Source organism: Eptatretus burgeri, chromosome 7, assembly GCF_056783735.1.
Source record: "Eptatretus burgeri isolate ZD-2024b chromosome 7, Ebu_testis_v1, whole genome shotgun sequence".
Lineage (NCBI taxonomy): Eukaryota > Metazoa > Chordata > Myxini > Myxiniformes > Myxinidae > Eptatretus > Eptatretus burgeri.
This window is the reverse complement of record NC_140967.1, coordinates 33,941,373-33,958,112: the sequence shown is the minus strand read 5'-3', so window position 1 is coordinate 33,958,112 and position 16,740 is coordinate 33,941,373. Positions and strand designations below refer to the sequence as shown.

The following is a 16,740-nucleotide window of genomic DNA, read 5'->3' as shown; positions in this document are numbered from 1 at the left end:
CGTTTTCTCTCTCTCTCCTCGTTTTTTCTCTTTCTCTCGTTCTCTTGTTCTCTCGTTCTCTCGTTCTCTTTCTCTTTCTCTCTCTCTCTCTCCGTCCCCCTATATGATTGGGGGAGGCTTACTCGCTGTTGTCGGGTTTGAACATAAATTGTACTTATGCAGACAAAATTGTGGTGGTGAGGATAATGGATTGGCATCCTTGAGATTGTATGTTTAAAATTACCTGATGGAAGCAGTGCTTAAGATTTTTATTGTAAGCTTTTGAATATTGAGCTGTCCTTGATGTAATTGACATGTTAGGGTCTGTCATAACATGTGGCAATCTGATTAAATAGGGGGAAAATGTATATCTTTTTATAACCTTCAGGGAAGAGGTAATTGTGAGCCGACCAAGTCTAGTCGAAACATGATGCCATTTCATGATTTTGGCGCATTCATGCCCTCAGGGCAACATGGGATTGGCCATAAAATTGTACTTTTCAAAGCAGTGCTGTCCAAATCTGTTCAAATAGAATATGAAACTAATGACCTTTTATACCTTTCTGCACAAAATCTGAAATTTTAGCAGAATATCTCCACAAACCAGACAGTGACTTTTGAGAAGAGTGAAACAATTTCCATAATAGGACATTTGTCCTGTCCCATATCAAAATATCAATGACTTTTCAATCCTAAGGCTGGCAGGATGGCGTTGAGGTATGCACACTTGCCTGGGTTCGAATCTCGGCCCAGCTATAAACTCTTATCCCGGTGGTTCACAGGCAGGGTGATTCATCAATGTGTGTGCCGTCCGTCAGATGTATGTTAAACGGCGTCCCATCTAACGGCATTAGTTGAGTGGACGTTAAAAATTCCATGGTGTCCTTAACAAAAGATAGGTGAGCTATCGCCGGCACCATGAAAAATACATTCCAAATTCCTGCCCTGAATTCCTTGTGTTGGAGTGGTGACTCATCCAGGATTGCAACCCAAGCCAATGAAACTGGCCCTGCAGCCCAATTCACCTGACAGTGCGAGAAGGATCATCCATCTATTTAAGTCATAGTTTTATAAACAAGACTGACACAAACTCAGAAATTTTGGATTATGAAAAAATATCAACACTCAACTGGATATAGTCAGGTTCACTATGTCAGTAAATTAATTTTCGTTCAAAATCTTGGTAGATTAGACAACCTATACATTTTCGGAAACGTTATAACATGGAGAATCCGAAAATCAATGTTTACATTTACGGACATACCGCCGTGGTGGCCATTTTTGGATTTTCAAAATGGCGGCCATGCAGGTATGTCCGCAAATGTAAACATGTATTTTTAGATTCCCCATGTCATAACGTTTTCGAAAATGTTTAGGTTTGCTAATCTACCAAGACTTTGAATGAAACAAGTCTGAAGACGACGATGGTTCATGAGCAGTATTTGACGATGTAGATTGTTTCAGAAGTCAAGGATGAGACAATGTGATGATGTTTGACCAAGTTATAAAAATTATCAACATGATGTGGTACGAGTGACAGGTTATTCGCTGCAAAATGTCGAAAACCCGGTTTCGTTCAACAAATTTCAAAATTTGACCTTTGCGTAACCTTTAAAGGTCACAAAACAATGTTGTGGACATTAAAATAAGGAAACAGGATATGTGCTATAGCTTATTGGAGTTAGTTCGTCGAAGAAGGTCGAAAACTCGGTTTGATTCCCACAACTTTGAAAATTTGACCTTTGTGACCTTTAAAGGTCAAAGCTCAAGGATTATGACCTTTGGTGCAAAACTTCCTCTGGAACATTCCAGGAACAATATAACGTCATATAGGCTATATGGCATTTCGCACTCATCGGATTATCCATACTTTGATGTAATCAGCGTAAAAACAAACTTGAAGGGGGCGCCACGGGCAAGGTGCTCGAGATAGAGCAAAATGGTTTCAAGACTTTAGGTGGGGAATGACCTCAAGATTATGCATAAAAAATATTCTCATCCTAGCTCTCAAGGTTTGGGCGGTCGTATGATCTTTATGTCAAAATTCTAAATTTTCTAAGTTCGTGACCTTGTGACCTTGACCTTGGGACGAAAATGAAAAATCGTGCTCTGTGGGGTTATGCAGGTACCATTGGGCTAACCAAATACCGAAACCACTGCCAGATTCTACAACCCCCTCGGAGAAGATGGATTTTTATGTCAAAATCGCAATTTTCTAAGTTTATGACCTTGTGGCCTTGACCTTGGGACGAAAATGAAAAATCGAGCTCCGTGGGGCTATGAAGGTGCCATTGGGCTAACCAAATATCGAAACCCTGCCAGATTCGACAAACCCCTCGGAGAAGAAAATTTTTCACGTCAAAATTCACAATTTTCTAAGTTCGTGACCTTGTGACCTTGACCTTGGGATGAAAATGAAAAATCGAGCTCCGTGGGGCTATGCAGGTGCCATTGGGCTAACCAAATACTGAAACCCCTGTCAGATTCGACAAACCCCCTAGGAGAAGATCCAAATTGAAATCGGCTACCCCCGAAAAAGACGTTTTTTTGGGCGTGGCTCTGCCCATAATGGGTGCAGCACACCCATTTTCAGGAAAACACAACTACATCATGATATAAACCTCCCACCAAAATTTTGTCACGATCGGATCAAAACCCACGGAGCTATGCTCGGGACAGACAGACAGACAGACAGACACACAACAATAACGAATATAGTGGTCACTTATTTTTTTCGTGAAAATATTTTTCCTGAACCAAAAACATAGTGAACCTGACTAATATTTGGAAGAGAGTATAACTGATTAAAATAAGAAATAATTTGTCTGGCAAGAGAATATTTGCTCTGCTTTGAACAAAAAGTTGTTTTCATTTGTTTTTCAGCAAGTTTTGTTTTGATCATTCACAGTGTGCATCTTGGCATCAGGCTACGACACTTGGATATGGACGGTCACAAGAAGCCAGTGCTCTATTGGAGGGAAGTCGCAGGTCACGAGATGGACGGGGATGGGAGCGACGAGAGGAAGAGTCAGAGCGCTATCGAAGACAGTTTATGGACTTTATGGAAAGGTAAGAGAAGCAGCATTTTGATTGGCCTACCTTTTAGCATTCCCAATCTGAGCACATGGCTTATCAGACTGACTTGAGGTTGAAATACCATGTTTGGAAGGAGAGATGTAGAGAGAAATTTGCAAGGAGGAGGGCCTGGGGTATTTTTTGTTAATGAGGGAAGAAAAGATCATGTTTTTGGATTGTGAATGATCTGAGATGGTGATAAACAGTTGCTTCATAATATCTTAATTCATGTATTTTTGATACAATATACAACCTTAAGCAAAACTATGATGCATTCAAAAATTACAGAAAATGTTCGCGACAATACCAAGTCATACAAAATTCAACGTCCCAATTAGAATTTGATTCGAACCTTGGGTATATGATATTTATGATTTAGGGTATAAATGGTCACTTTCAATGAACTTTCAAGACCTACAACAATTGAACTGGTCTTGTAAGGAAGAATATTACCTGGTTGGTGGTGATAAGGAGAAATGTGGAAGCACGATTGTCAAAGAAAATGTAAAATAATTTAAGGGATAAATCAGTGATAAATTTGCCATAATAAATAGTGTATTTTGAAGACACAAAGAACTAAACAGGGTTCTACATAGTAAGTAAAGGCCCAGTCACACCTTGACGTTTTAGCCAACGTATGCCGATTTTTGAAAATTTTTTCTAAAACGCTGGCACACGTTGAATACGTTATGGGTAAGTTTTGATAACATTGAGAGCACGCTGAAAAACACTGCCATACGTCGTTGTACGCTGGCTTTAAACGTTGTACTTTTCGGTTGTACTCAAATTTTTGCATGCTTGAAATTTCACGACGTATGCCGGCGTATGACTCACACGTTCCGCTACGCTGGCCACAAGTTGTATGCACGGTCTGCGATCGTTGACAGACGTCAACACATGCTACTTGTAAGTTAATCATAAGTTGAGACACGCCGAGGTAATGTTTAGCGTACCCGAAACTTATTTCTAACCTATGATTAACGTGTTGTTGGCATGTTACGCGATCGTTGCCACACGTCGACAGACGTTACTTTTAAGTTACTCATAGGCTAAAAGACGTCGGTATAATGGATCGTCCTTGCGTCAGCGTCCACGGCCACGGCCAGGACACTTATTTGCAGCATTCTTCAAACTTTTCTTCGGCATGACGAGGATGTTCACACTTCGATGTCTTGCTTGGCGATGATTCCAATTGTCCATCGGCAGCGTCTATTTAAAATAGTCGAGTTTGAGCGTTTTAACACGTTCCTTCAAATTTCCAAACCCCAGCGTCAAAAAATAAAGGCGAGTGACAGCAATTTAAATCGTTCATTGTAAACAATGAAAATAGTTGAGTGGTACCGTTTAAAAGTCGTTGAGTGTAAAAAAAATCCAATTGTTGAGCGCAAGCGTCTACTTTCAATAGTGGAGTTTGAGTGATTTAGCACGTTCAATAGAAACGATTAAAATTTCCGAGCGCCAGCGTCAAAAAACAAAGGCAAGTGACAGCAATTTAAATCGTTCATTGTAAACAATGAAAATAGCTGATTGGTACCGTTTAAAAGTCGTTGAGTGTAAAAAAAAAATCCAATTGTTGAGCGCAAGTGTCTACTTTCAATAGTGGAATGCAGCCATTTAAATCGTTGAGTGGCAGCCTATGAATAGCAAACCCCACGTCACCGGCAAAGATAAACTGCCGCACGATATGGATAAGTTAGGCTATCGTTGGGCATAGTTTGTGAACGCCGGCTACACGATAATTATTCGTTGGTATACCGTATCTATAAGTTATCGAAGTGCTCTATGCACATTATTAGTTCATTGTGCATTTGTCCAACCCGTTATGAATAGAACTAAATCGTAAAAACAAGCCATAGCTCATTGTTGAAAAAGCCCCATAAAAAATTAGCCGCGAAGAACTTCGAACAATGGTGCAAAGATGTCTCCTACCCGTGGACACGCAGACGCAAGGAGGATCCATCATAACCCACACCCTCCCCCTCACACTCACCTACTACTGCCAACATGAACAAACTACTACTAATACTGATACTGATACTGATACTGTTACTGCTGACATGGACATCGACTCAAAAAGGACTCGAAAACACTGTTGGGTTCCCCTTTTATGAACACCATTTTTATATACCAATTCCCAAAATCGCTGGGAACACGTCTTTATATGGCAGTTGTAAGTTAGAAACACCTTCATTTATTTTTTTTGTCGACCGGAAGACGTCATTTGAATACGTCTACATATGTCAATGTGTGTTGGGACTACGTAAAGAATTGGTTCAAAGCACGTCAAACATAAGTTAGAAATAAGTTTCGCATAAAAAAGACATTACCGCGATGTGTTTCGACTTATGAGTAGCTTATAAGTAGCCTTTGTGGACGTGTGTAAGCGTCCGCATATCGTGTGTACAACGTATCCCCATCGCATGCGGAACGTGTGTCATACGCCAAGTACGTCGTAAAATTTTGAACATGTTTAAAATTTCTTGACGTACTCCACTTACTACGACGTATGATAGCGTACTTTAGCGTTCTACTCACGTATACCAAACTTACTCATACCGTATTTGACGTGCCCCAACGTTTTAGACACATTTTTCTTAGGTCAGCATACGCTGGCAAGATCGCCAAGGTGTGACTGCGATGTTGACACTTCCATTTCTACGGCAGTTATGATTCGAATCGTTGTGCGTCAGCCTTTTAATAGGCTACGTCACGACATCGTCGGCGATGCGTGCAACGCGCTATGCCTAAGTTAGACTATCGTTGGGCATCGGTTGTGTCGGCCGACAACAGGTTCAGCATTCGTTGGTATAAGTTATCTATAACACAACGAAACGTTCTGTGTCCGTTACTAAAGCGTTATACATAAGACCAAGTCGCTATGAATACGTCCGAATCTTTAAAAAAAACATCAAAAGTTCAACGTAAGCCAGCGTTTTACATAAATTTTAATACGTTGCCATCGCTGGCTAAAACGTCAAGGTGTGACTAGGCCTTAAGGGAACACAAATCTTTTTAGCAATGGGAAGATGGGGAGGTGTTTCGTGTCATCATTTCATCTTTCATGTTGTTGTGGAAATTACTTTTAGGGGTTAACATTGCTTTGTATAGTTTAGTTATTTATGTCGTTGATGTAAAAGAGAAAGCGAGAGGTAATCAATCATGACATTTGATATGCGTTGCTTTATGTTCAGACAGATGAGATCCACCCTCCCCAATGTATACCGTGTCTAAAAATAACCAACCCTTTGAGCCTTTATTTGATGTTCTACCCTCTGAAATCTGTCGTTTTTGTGCTTTTACAGTGTTTTTATAGGCCTTGAAGCGCAAGTTTGGGTTGGACACCCAAGACAAACACACCAATTAGCAGCAGCCCTGTTATGTGAGCTCAGAGAGTGGTTTTCCCCACCCACAGACTATGCCATGGGCTCATAGTGAGCAAGAGGGGAGGGGGAGTTACAGCTGCAGGTGGGGGCCAGACGTTATAAAAGTACATGCAGTGGCGGGGGGGGTGGAGGGGGAAGGGGAAGGATAGGAGAGATGCCTGGACTGGGAGAGGAGAGATGCCCCTGGAAGCTGTGTTGGACTGCTGAATTGTACGCCAGAGCCATGCCTCCAACCAGCTGGCCACACCTCTCCATCTCCTAACAAGCGACTGGTGCGAACTGCAGTTGCGAAAGGGCCGATTGCCCGCTGCTAATGGTTCAGTTCCTGCTCTTGTCATCAGGGTCCAACAGTGTTCCGTAGGGCACAGCTCGGGTATTTTCCCTCTGGTCTGTCTCTCGTGGCATGAATGGGGGGCCGATAAGTTAGAATAATTACGGTTCCCGATTGTTTAATGGTTTCGTCGGCACGAGTATCAGTAGTTGGGTAAAGGGATTTTATTTATTCTTTATTGTTTGTCGTTTGATTCCTTGTATTTTATTCCACTATGTATAAGCCTGGTGTTGGCTTAGTGGTTAGGGTGGCGGCTTGGGATCCTAGGGTCCTGAGTTCAAGCCCCATTGGCCGCTGAATTAAAAATACACCAGGAGGTTGACTCAGCCTGTCATCCTTCCGAGGTCGGCAAAATGAGCACCAGTGTACTGGTAACGGGGACACTGCATCAGCGGCATAGCCGCGTCCCAACCAATGATGCAACCAGTAGCCACAGGCTGCACTCGATAGAGAGAGAGAGATTCCACTATGTACCGTTATTAAATATGCCTGGTCCCGGGGTGAATGTGAACCGCTGTGATCGTCATTACAGTTTGGGGTTAGTCTGTTTAAAGCCTAATTGTGAACGGCAACCAATGCCATGTATACATGTACCTCACCGGCTTACCCCGCCGTTAATTAGAGATGAGGTGTGTGGCACAGAGAGTGCAATGCATCGGCCAGCTTGACTCTCCCACTGGTACAGTGTCGGAGTTAAAAGACTCGTAATCCGACCCAGAACAGATGAACCACCTGGCCGTTGCGGCCGCAGTTGACACAGCCTGGCAGAACCCGTACCATGTCACTGGGACGAACCACACGGCTGCAACAATATATTTCTGAAACGTAAATATTACTGATAGATAAATGGCAGGAAGGATTAAACTTCAAGAAAATTATAATTTTTGTGTTCAAGTTTATTTTAGTTCAAGGTATATGAAAGTTCAAGGTTATTCATTGAAGGTTATTTTAATAAGCTTGAAGCACCCATAATTTCTCTTGTGGCCCCAGAACCAAACAAAACAAGGAGCTGATACTTCATGTCCTCCGTCTTTTGGGTGGTATGAGGAATAGATCTGTGTAATATGAAAGCGAAATCATGAACGGTTTTTGAAATGCAAGCCAAGTTACCGAGATGGTTGCCATGGTAACATCATTCAGCCATTCACCGCCCTGATCTAATTTTGTTGAGATAATGTTATGAGGAATAGCTATCTGCAATATGAAAGCTAAATATTCAACGGTTTTTGAAATATCGCATTCACAAAAGTACATGGACAGATGGTCAGTCTGAGGTAATTTTAATATCCCCCGTCTCTGACTTTGTCGGAGGGGTGGGGGGCAAAAATGTATATTTATAACAGCACTCAAAGCCAATACAGCCCCCACTCACATCTCCCCCCCCTCCTCCTCCTCCCAAACATGATTGATTGATTGATTGGGACCATACTCTGTGCAGAGCGTTGGTGCTGCTTAAGCAGTCTCCTTGGCTATTGGATACAATCCTGGACGGGTCGCCACTCCGACACAGTATACCAGCATGCTGGCACTCATTTTGCCGACCTCGGAAGGATGACAGGCCGAGTTAACCCCACCTGGTATTAATTCAACAGCTGAGCGGGATTTGAACTCAGGACCCTCGGATCCAAAACCCAACCCCCTAACCATTAAGCCAACACCAGCCGTAGATTCCCCAAGGTCACAGGTGAAAATCTAAATTAGGCGGCGGCAAGTGTGGAAGGCAGAAGGCAGAGAAACGTTTCTTACCTTTATAGGGTTTATTTATGAGTAATATTGAGAAAAAGGTGGATGAGATGTGGAACGAGCAAACCAAGCGAGTCAACAGACAAACAAATTAGGGATTATTGGACACACAAGACTTGTGCACAAGCCGAAAATAAATAAACCTCACCCTAATAGACGTCACAGAAACCAGACTCCTACGGGTACACAGGGGCAGGCATGGGCTGGTTGACATCCCACAATTACCAACCGGAGCAACTCTACCTGCAAAGGTGAGGAGTGGTGAAGTCGTGGAGCGATGAAGTCAAGGAGAGATGAAGCTGAGGAGCGCTGAAGGCAATGTAAGATCATGCAGGTCCAGGCTCAAAAGCACAACGATTCCCTGAGGTCAGGGTTCGTGCATCCTCTCTTGCACAGCACCAATCACACTCTTCTCTGTCTTCTGCATCAGTCTGACCCTCCCGGGCTTTGGCAGCCCACCAGTGTGAGCCGTACCTTGATCTCGCCTTCCTGCCCCACGGGAGCTGCCCATAAAGTCTTCGACTCCTTCTGAGCTTCTACAGCGCATCTCGCCACCATGGCCTATACGCACATGCTGCCAGTTTGTAATGGTCCTTTTAAAGCACTTAACGGTTTCCCCTGTGTTTCTGTGCCCAATTGCTCACCTGGCCTCACCTGTACAGTCCAGGTTTTACACCATACAATCTTATCCCTCGCTACACTGTCTGAATTACATACACTGCCTCCTAAGCATCACATGTAACATGACGACTTATTCATTCTGATTTTTACCGTTTACAAGAGTAAATCTATGCAACTTGAATCACACGGACCAGACCACAGTTATTACATTCTAACAATGGATACCTCCCCCCCCCCACCCCCTCACCCAGCACTGCCCCGCCCCAAGATTACATCACTATGAAAGCCCCTTATTCATGAAGCTGTCTGGTCATCCTTGTTCAGAAGCCATATCTGAAAATTAGATGCTTTGTTGTGCTGAGTGTTCTCTATTATACAATTTGGAAATGCAAGTGATTTCTAATTCGGAAACATTTACTGTCAAATAGCACAGCACAAACTTATTCGAAAGCAGATCATCTTGCTGGCAAGAGTGTCTGAAAATGACACTATTTTGATTTTCTCTTTGTAGGAGATTTTGCCAGCGAGAACACATTGCCGAAGTGGGAGCACCAAAGATTTGGGCTGCTTCTCCAAAGGATCCAGACCCAGAGTACGAACAATGTCCTATTTTGGTTTTCATGAAAGTTTTAACATTTTTCTTTCCACTAACCACATTACATGCATAATCCCATAACATATGTTTTATCTTTGGATTTTCACTTACAGCTCTGATGAACATACACCAGTAGAAGGTGGTGATGAAAAGGAATGCAAGAAAATATTGAGTTCATTTGATGGTGATTCTGAAGGTATGCATTTGGTTCTTAGTTCCGTGCTTTAGGCTTTAAGTATCACGTAAGGATCATTGTGAGGTGGACAAGTGATGAATTTTGAGTACTGTTGAAATCGATGTTTGACAGCAATTTGGAATATGTGAAAATTGAAACGGCAGCATTTTACTCGAACAGGATGGTGTGTGTGGTGCATTTTAATGTGAAAACGGTTTTCCGGGGTCGCATTACATTATCGCTTGCAAACAAATACTTGGAGCCACGGATGAGGGTTGGGTGCCGGTGAGGGCCAACAAAAGGTGAATAATCACTTCAATGAGTGCGATGATTCCCTGCCTCCCTCCCCCCTCCCCTTTACAGAGGTGTACTGCCTCTCCCAGATACATCTCCAAGTCAAATCGAGTGGTACACAAATTAACAAAGGGCACAGGCAAGAAGACAAAATGGCACAATGATGCAGAAGAGGATAGGTGCATGTGATTTATACAAACAATTCAGACAGTGAAACAGAGTAGGTGCAAGCAGAGCTCATGGTAAACCAACAGCCAAAATGGTCAATGAGATTATCTAGATAATAATACGCTTATTCATCTGTCTGCGTATAACATGGGTTTTTCAGCTGGCCTGACTCCACCCACAGTTGTCCCCTGAAAAATCATTCGTCCACCATGTTGTTGCTATGCAAAGCCAAAGGCATCTTTAGAGCTGTCGTGCTTACAATCGCCATGCCCTCCCTTCAAGTTTTCCCTTCAGTGTAAAATGACCAAATAGACTGTTAAAAGCATCATCAAATATTGAAAGATTGGAGCCGATAGGTGTCAATGGTCTTGCAAAGGCCACAGTAAATATTGGCATCATGCTTCAGGTGTCAGCCTTTGAGTGCCTCTGTTTTCAGTCGATGGGAAAGTGCAATTGGAATCTATCCAAGCTACAGTGGCCTTCAAAAGTATTTATCCCCATTCAAAGTTTTCAGCCTTTGATGCCACTTGAGTTTATTTCAAATCAAATCTTTCTTTCTTGCTTTCAAATCAAACTTAATAGGTAGAGTCTTCACAAAAGACTGAATGTCTAAACTCAGTGTTTGCATCTAAATCTTGTGTCCGAAACCCATCGCTTTCTGTACCCACCTCACCTAATCGCACCCAACTATCCCTGGACTCGGTGTCCTTTTCTTCTGATAAAGTGAAGAGCTTGCTGTCAAACTTCGACTCAGAATCCACAACCGGTCCAGATGGCATCAGCCCATGTGTACTAAAATCCTGCTCTTTTGCTCTTGATCACCCTCTCTCTGTTCTATTCACCCTCTCATTAGCTCAAGGTCATTTGCCATCTGCTTGGAAATCAGCAAACATTAGCGCTTGGCAAAAAAGTGTGCAAAAACAGATCCCTGCAACTACAGACCAATCAGCCTTCTCCCAATCAGCAAGGTAATGGAATCCATCATCGCTTCAGACGTTAAATCCTTCCTCTTTTCCATTGGCTTGATTTCTGATCATCAATTTGGTTTCAGACCAGGTCATTCAACCCTGGATATGCTGCTTCTGCTCTCCCAACAATGGATGGAGGTCCTCAATGTCAGACATGAAATCAGAGCCATATCCCTTGATATATCATGTGCTTTTGACACGGTCTGGCACCCTACCCTGCTCACCAAACTCTCTTCCTATGGTATCCAAGAACATCTCCACTCATGGCTCGCAGACTTCCTCTCCTGTCACAGCCAACGTGTGGCCCTAAATGGAGTTCCCTCATCCCCTCTTCCTGTCCAGGTTGGAGTTCCTCAAGGCAGCGTTCTGGGTCCTGTTCTTTTTGTGGTTTTCATCAATGATCTCTCTGACTCTGGAAAATCCTCTATCTCCTGGAAAATCCTCTTTATCTCCCTACTGATGACTCCAACCTCTGCCAAAACATCTGTCATCCCTCAGACCGGCAAGCAGCAGCTTCTTCGCTCTCTGCAGATCTGGATAAAATCACAAACTGGTCCAACACGTGGAACATGTCTCTCAATCCTGACAAATCTCACACTCTCACTATGTCTCTCCGAAAGGACCGTTTGGAACCCTCCCCCCCCCCCTTTCTACTTTCTCAACAATCCTTTGGAAGAAGTCCTTTCATTCAAGATTTTGGGTCTCACTATCTGCCATGACCTTTCCTGGTAAAGCCACATTTCAAACCTGGCCTCCAAAGTCAGTCGCCGACTGGGAATCGTCCGTCGTGCAAGGTCCTTCCTCAGCTCACCTGAGCTCCTGACCACAGACAAAGCTTTTGTCCGCAGCCTGATGGAGCACTGCTCTCCCCCCTAGTCTGGTGCTCCTGCCTCTCACCTTTCTTGGCTTCACACTGTGGAAACCAAGGCTTTTAGGATCATTGGTATCTTCTGCGGTGAGGCTGAGTCTTTGGGCCTCTCACTCTTTCACCACAGGCAAATCGGTGGTCTTTCTGTCTTCTACCGTTTCCTTTCTTGTCTTGGCCCCTTTCCTCTGTCTGCAATATTTCACCCCCATATTTCCGCAGGGTGCTCAAGGTTCGCCAGCAACCCCCTTCTGGTAAACTACCAAAATTACGAATCACTGCTCATCTTCACTCTTTCATTCCTCTTTTTCCCACCTTTGGAATAAACTCCCACACTCTCTTCAATCCCATTCTTCCCTCCAGGCCTTCAAAACAGCTGCTCACCACCACCTCTTATCTTCCCCCCATTCAAAACCTCGATCTTTCTACTCGCTTTAATCTACCCCAAGCCCACCTCCTTGAAATTCCCTGCCTTCCTTCCTGAAAGTCCCTGTAGTGTCCATCTTGTATACCCTGTGTTCCTTGCCCCCATCCCACTCCCTTCCACATATCTCCTTGTCTCTCTTCCCCACTGTTTTGTCCTTCCCTCTCCTGCCCCCCTTGTTGTGCATTGTGTGTTCGTTCCCATACGAGCTTTGACAATGTCTGCAAAAAAAACAAGCAGTCATCGACTGGTACTTACGAAATCGTCAACTTGACCTCTGACCTTGTCTTATTAAAGCTGTCTCTCGAGAAGGTAGCAACGCAAACCAGAAGTTTCTACAATGATTCTGTACCAAACCATCAAAAATCGAATGTTTGACCTCACTGTGACCTTGACCTTTGACCAATTTTGACCAAAATCTAATCAGCACTAGCCATCACCCTCCTGAATCACGTGGTGTAATTTGACATTGGTAGCTTCTTCCGTTCTCGAGTTATCGTGCCAACAAACAAACACTCAAACACACAAACAGAGGACGGAAGTCATCAAAATACTTACGAAATCTTTAGATTTCTTAAGTAATATTGAAAGACTCCAAAGTTTCACAAAAGAAAAAGATAAAATGTGAATAAGTTAGGATATCAGAGAACATCAGATGATTATCAGTTGCATAGCTACTCAAACCCTTTGCCTAATTCACCATAAATCACTTCAGGAGCATATTATTTGTTTAAAAGGTTACAAAATGAGTGTAATAGCTTTCAGCTGTTTGTGGTTTAACTTAAAAAGTAAGCTCCCCCACTTATCTAAAGAGTTTTAAGGTACAACTCACTTGGTCAACCAACACGGCAAACATGAAGACCAAGGACCTTTCCAACTAATTCAGATATAAAGTGGTGGAGAAGCACTGTTCAGGAGAGGGTTACATGAAGATTTCAAAGTCACTCATCCCTTTGAGTATGGTGAAAATCATCATTAAGAATGGGAAGACATATACCACCCAGACTACCCAGATCAGGTTGCCCATCCAAACTCAGCAGCTGGTCAAGCAGGAAACTGGTTTGGGATGTCACTGAAAATCCAACAATGGCTTTGAAAGATCTGCAAGACTCTATGTCTGAGATGGTCAGTGTTCATCAATCAACAATATCCTGTTCCCTTCACAAAGCTGGCCTCTATTGACAGATGGCAAGAAAGAAGATATTACTGAAAACGATGCATCTAAAACCTCGTTTGGAGCATCTTAATGATACTGCAGGCATGTGGAGAAAAGCTTTTTTGTTCAGACAAGATAAAAATTGAAGTTTTTGGTCTAATTTCAAAGTGTTATGTGTGGTGCAAGCCTAACACTGAACATCACCCAGCCAACACCATCTCTACTATCAAGCATGGTGGTGCCAGCATAATGTTATGGGGCTACTTTTCATTAGCAGGGACTGGCAAGTTTGTCAGAATAGAAGGGACAATGGATGGTACAAAGTACAGAAGAATCCTTGATAAAAAAAAAACCTGCTTAAATCGGTCATGAATCTGAAACTGGGTAGGAGATTCACATTTCAGCAGGACAATGATCCAAAGCACAAAGCTCAAGCCACACTGCAGTGGCTGTATAAGAAGAAAATAAATGTTCTTGAGTGGCCCAGTCAAAGTCCTGACTTGAACCCAATTGAACATTTATGGTGAGACGTGAAGATTACAGTTCATCGACCATCCCCATCAAACTTGGCAGAACTAGAACAATTTTCACGTGAAGAATGGGCAAAGACTTCACCATCTCACTGTGTAAAGCTGGAAGAGACCGACCCAAAAAGATTCATAGCATTCTTTGGTGCAAAAGGTGCTTCCACCAAGTAGTGACCTAAGGGCTGAATACTTTTGCAACCAGTGACATGCTTATTTTCATTATTCCTGACATGTAACCTCTGTCAATGATAACAGTGTTTAGTTTGATACCTTCAGTTATGTTTTAAAAAGTTCATTTGGAAAAATTGTTTCGACATAATTCATCTAAATGTGAAATTATTTGAAATAAATACTTTACCAGGCTTCTGTATATAGCCATGATATATTGTACATCCACATTGGCAATGAACATGTTTTTGCTTCAAACACAGGTTATTTTTATTTTATTTTCGGAAGCGATCAAAGCAGCCATCTGTTTCCGACTATTTTCCCTTAAACGACTTGATCAGGGACCAGAAAACCAGTGTCATTATATGTGTCTTTGTTTGAGGAATTCCTGGAATCTCGCGAGATTGTAAAAAAATATTCGTCATTATTTATTTTTAGCGATGTGTATACTTTTAACGATATGAAACAATATATGTACACAGTTGTAAGATTGAATGGTTTGAGATGCAGCTACCGGACTTCAGTGGAACATCTGAGCTGGCAAGGTTGGTTAAGCGACGTGCTGGTGCTCCCTCGCACCCAGCACCCAAATGACAGTTTGAGCGGTCACCACGCCGGACACTGGATGCTTTCTATGCACAAAATAAACGTCGAAAACCCAATGTATCCTTCAACGGCCAATTAATAACTCGGGCCTTTTGCGATCAGGGCAACTCAAATCACTCTGAGACCAAGTGACTTCATGTGCATATTTAATAAATAAACGGGGAGGGAGAACTAAGGGCACAAAAGCATTTATTTACACAGATTATTCACAAAGATACAGACCCTGGTTATTGGACAAACGGAAGTACATCGGACTTCAAAATTTTGAGGGAAGTTATATCGGACTCGCATGACTTAAATCACTTGGTAGTTGCAATTCCATGGGGTTTCTGCATATCTCGCAGGATTGTAAGCTGGACAGGCGACGGTGATGGCCCATGACATGAAAGAGCAGTGTTTTTGCTGTTTCGATTGCAGTTTCTGTGTTCGGGGGGGGGGGGGTTGGGAAGTGGGGGTGGGGGTAAGGGGAAGTTGAGTTGTGGTGGGGGGAGGGTTAGAACCCTGTGTTGGGAGGTGGAGATTGAGCTCAACTTGGGGTTTGGGAGTGGGAGTTCATGACTTGAGGTTTGTGGGGGGTGCGGGGGGAGTAGAGGACTTCGTCACATTTTGCATTGCATGGATGTTCTGCGAGTCCCTGCTAGTAACTTACAATAGATCATGAGTAGAATGGGAGACAGCTTAAGGTGGTGGTGCATGACCATGTGAGAACTGGAGTGGACAGGATAATGGAGACAAAGAAATGAAAGTGAGTTGTGAGAACAGATGTTGTAAGGAATTCAAAGTGTGGGCATATGGGATGCATGCAGCCTCGCAGAGCTGTGGGAGTATCAAGGACTAAGTGGGAAGGCGGTACAAAGCAACAATCAATTTGCAATGGGCTAGCAGTGTCTGTATTTTACCCTCTAACTAAGACATATCAATTGTTCTCAGAGCCATCAAGTGTGTTGTTTCCAGAGATGCTGGATGATGCAGTAGTATGAGATCACAGACTTGGTGGTTGTACCCATATCGCTGTTTACGAACACCTTATGTACTATTATGAGCTTATTGAATGTGTTGTGTGAGAATCAGGATGCATGCTGCAATAGCCAGTGGGGTGCATTGTTTCTGATACCATAACAGTGATTGGGCTTTGTATTTTTTTTTTAATATAGCCTCAAGGTGTGACCAGTTTGTTGGGTGCCTGGGGTGGCTTCTGCGCTCTGTTAATGACTGACCAGAGAGTGAGAAATGTGTGTTTGTGAATGGTGCCCTTTCCTCAGGGTGAAATGACCTGCACAGATGGATAATTTAATGATGTTTTCAGCCCTAATATTCTGCAGTATGACCTACAATGGAGGGGGCTGAAGTGAGCGTATGGCAGTATGTACTTTTTGTCGTCTGCACATCGGTCGAGATTTAACCTTCTTTTAAAATGTAATGGAGGAGGAGAGGGACCACACTCTGTGCAGAGCGTTGGTGCTGCTTAAGCAGTCTTCTTGGCTATTGGACACAATCCTGGTCAGGTCACCTCTCTGACACAGTATACCAGCATGCTGGCACTCATTTTGCTGACCTCGGAAGGATGACAGATCGAGTTAACCCCACCTGGTATTAATTAATTCAACAGCTGAGCGGGATTTGAACTCAGGACTCTAGGATCCAAAGCCCGCCACCCTAACC

The 16,740-nt window shown here is 43.1% G+C and overlaps 1 protein-coding gene across 3 annotated transcripts in view; it reads left to right on the top strand.

Moving 5' to 3' along the window:
* The window catches only part of NKAP (NFKB activating protein), a 54,111-nt gene that overhangs the window by 16,246 nt on the left and 21,125 nt on the right, over window positions 1-16,740 (top strand). For 2 of the 3 annotated variants that reach the window (XM_085888012.1, XM_085888014.1), the window contains exons 3-5: window positions 2,888-3,048; window positions 9,644-9,724; window positions 9,841-9,923. In XM_085888012.1, coding sequence (XP_085744138.1) covers window positions 2,888-3,048; window positions 9,644-9,724; window positions 9,841-9,923 — 325 coding nt within the window. The remainder of the gene's footprint in view (window positions 1-2,887; window positions 3,049-9,643; window positions 9,725-9,840; window positions 9,924-16,740) is intronic. The other variant, XM_085888013.1, reaches the window with a different exon arrangement.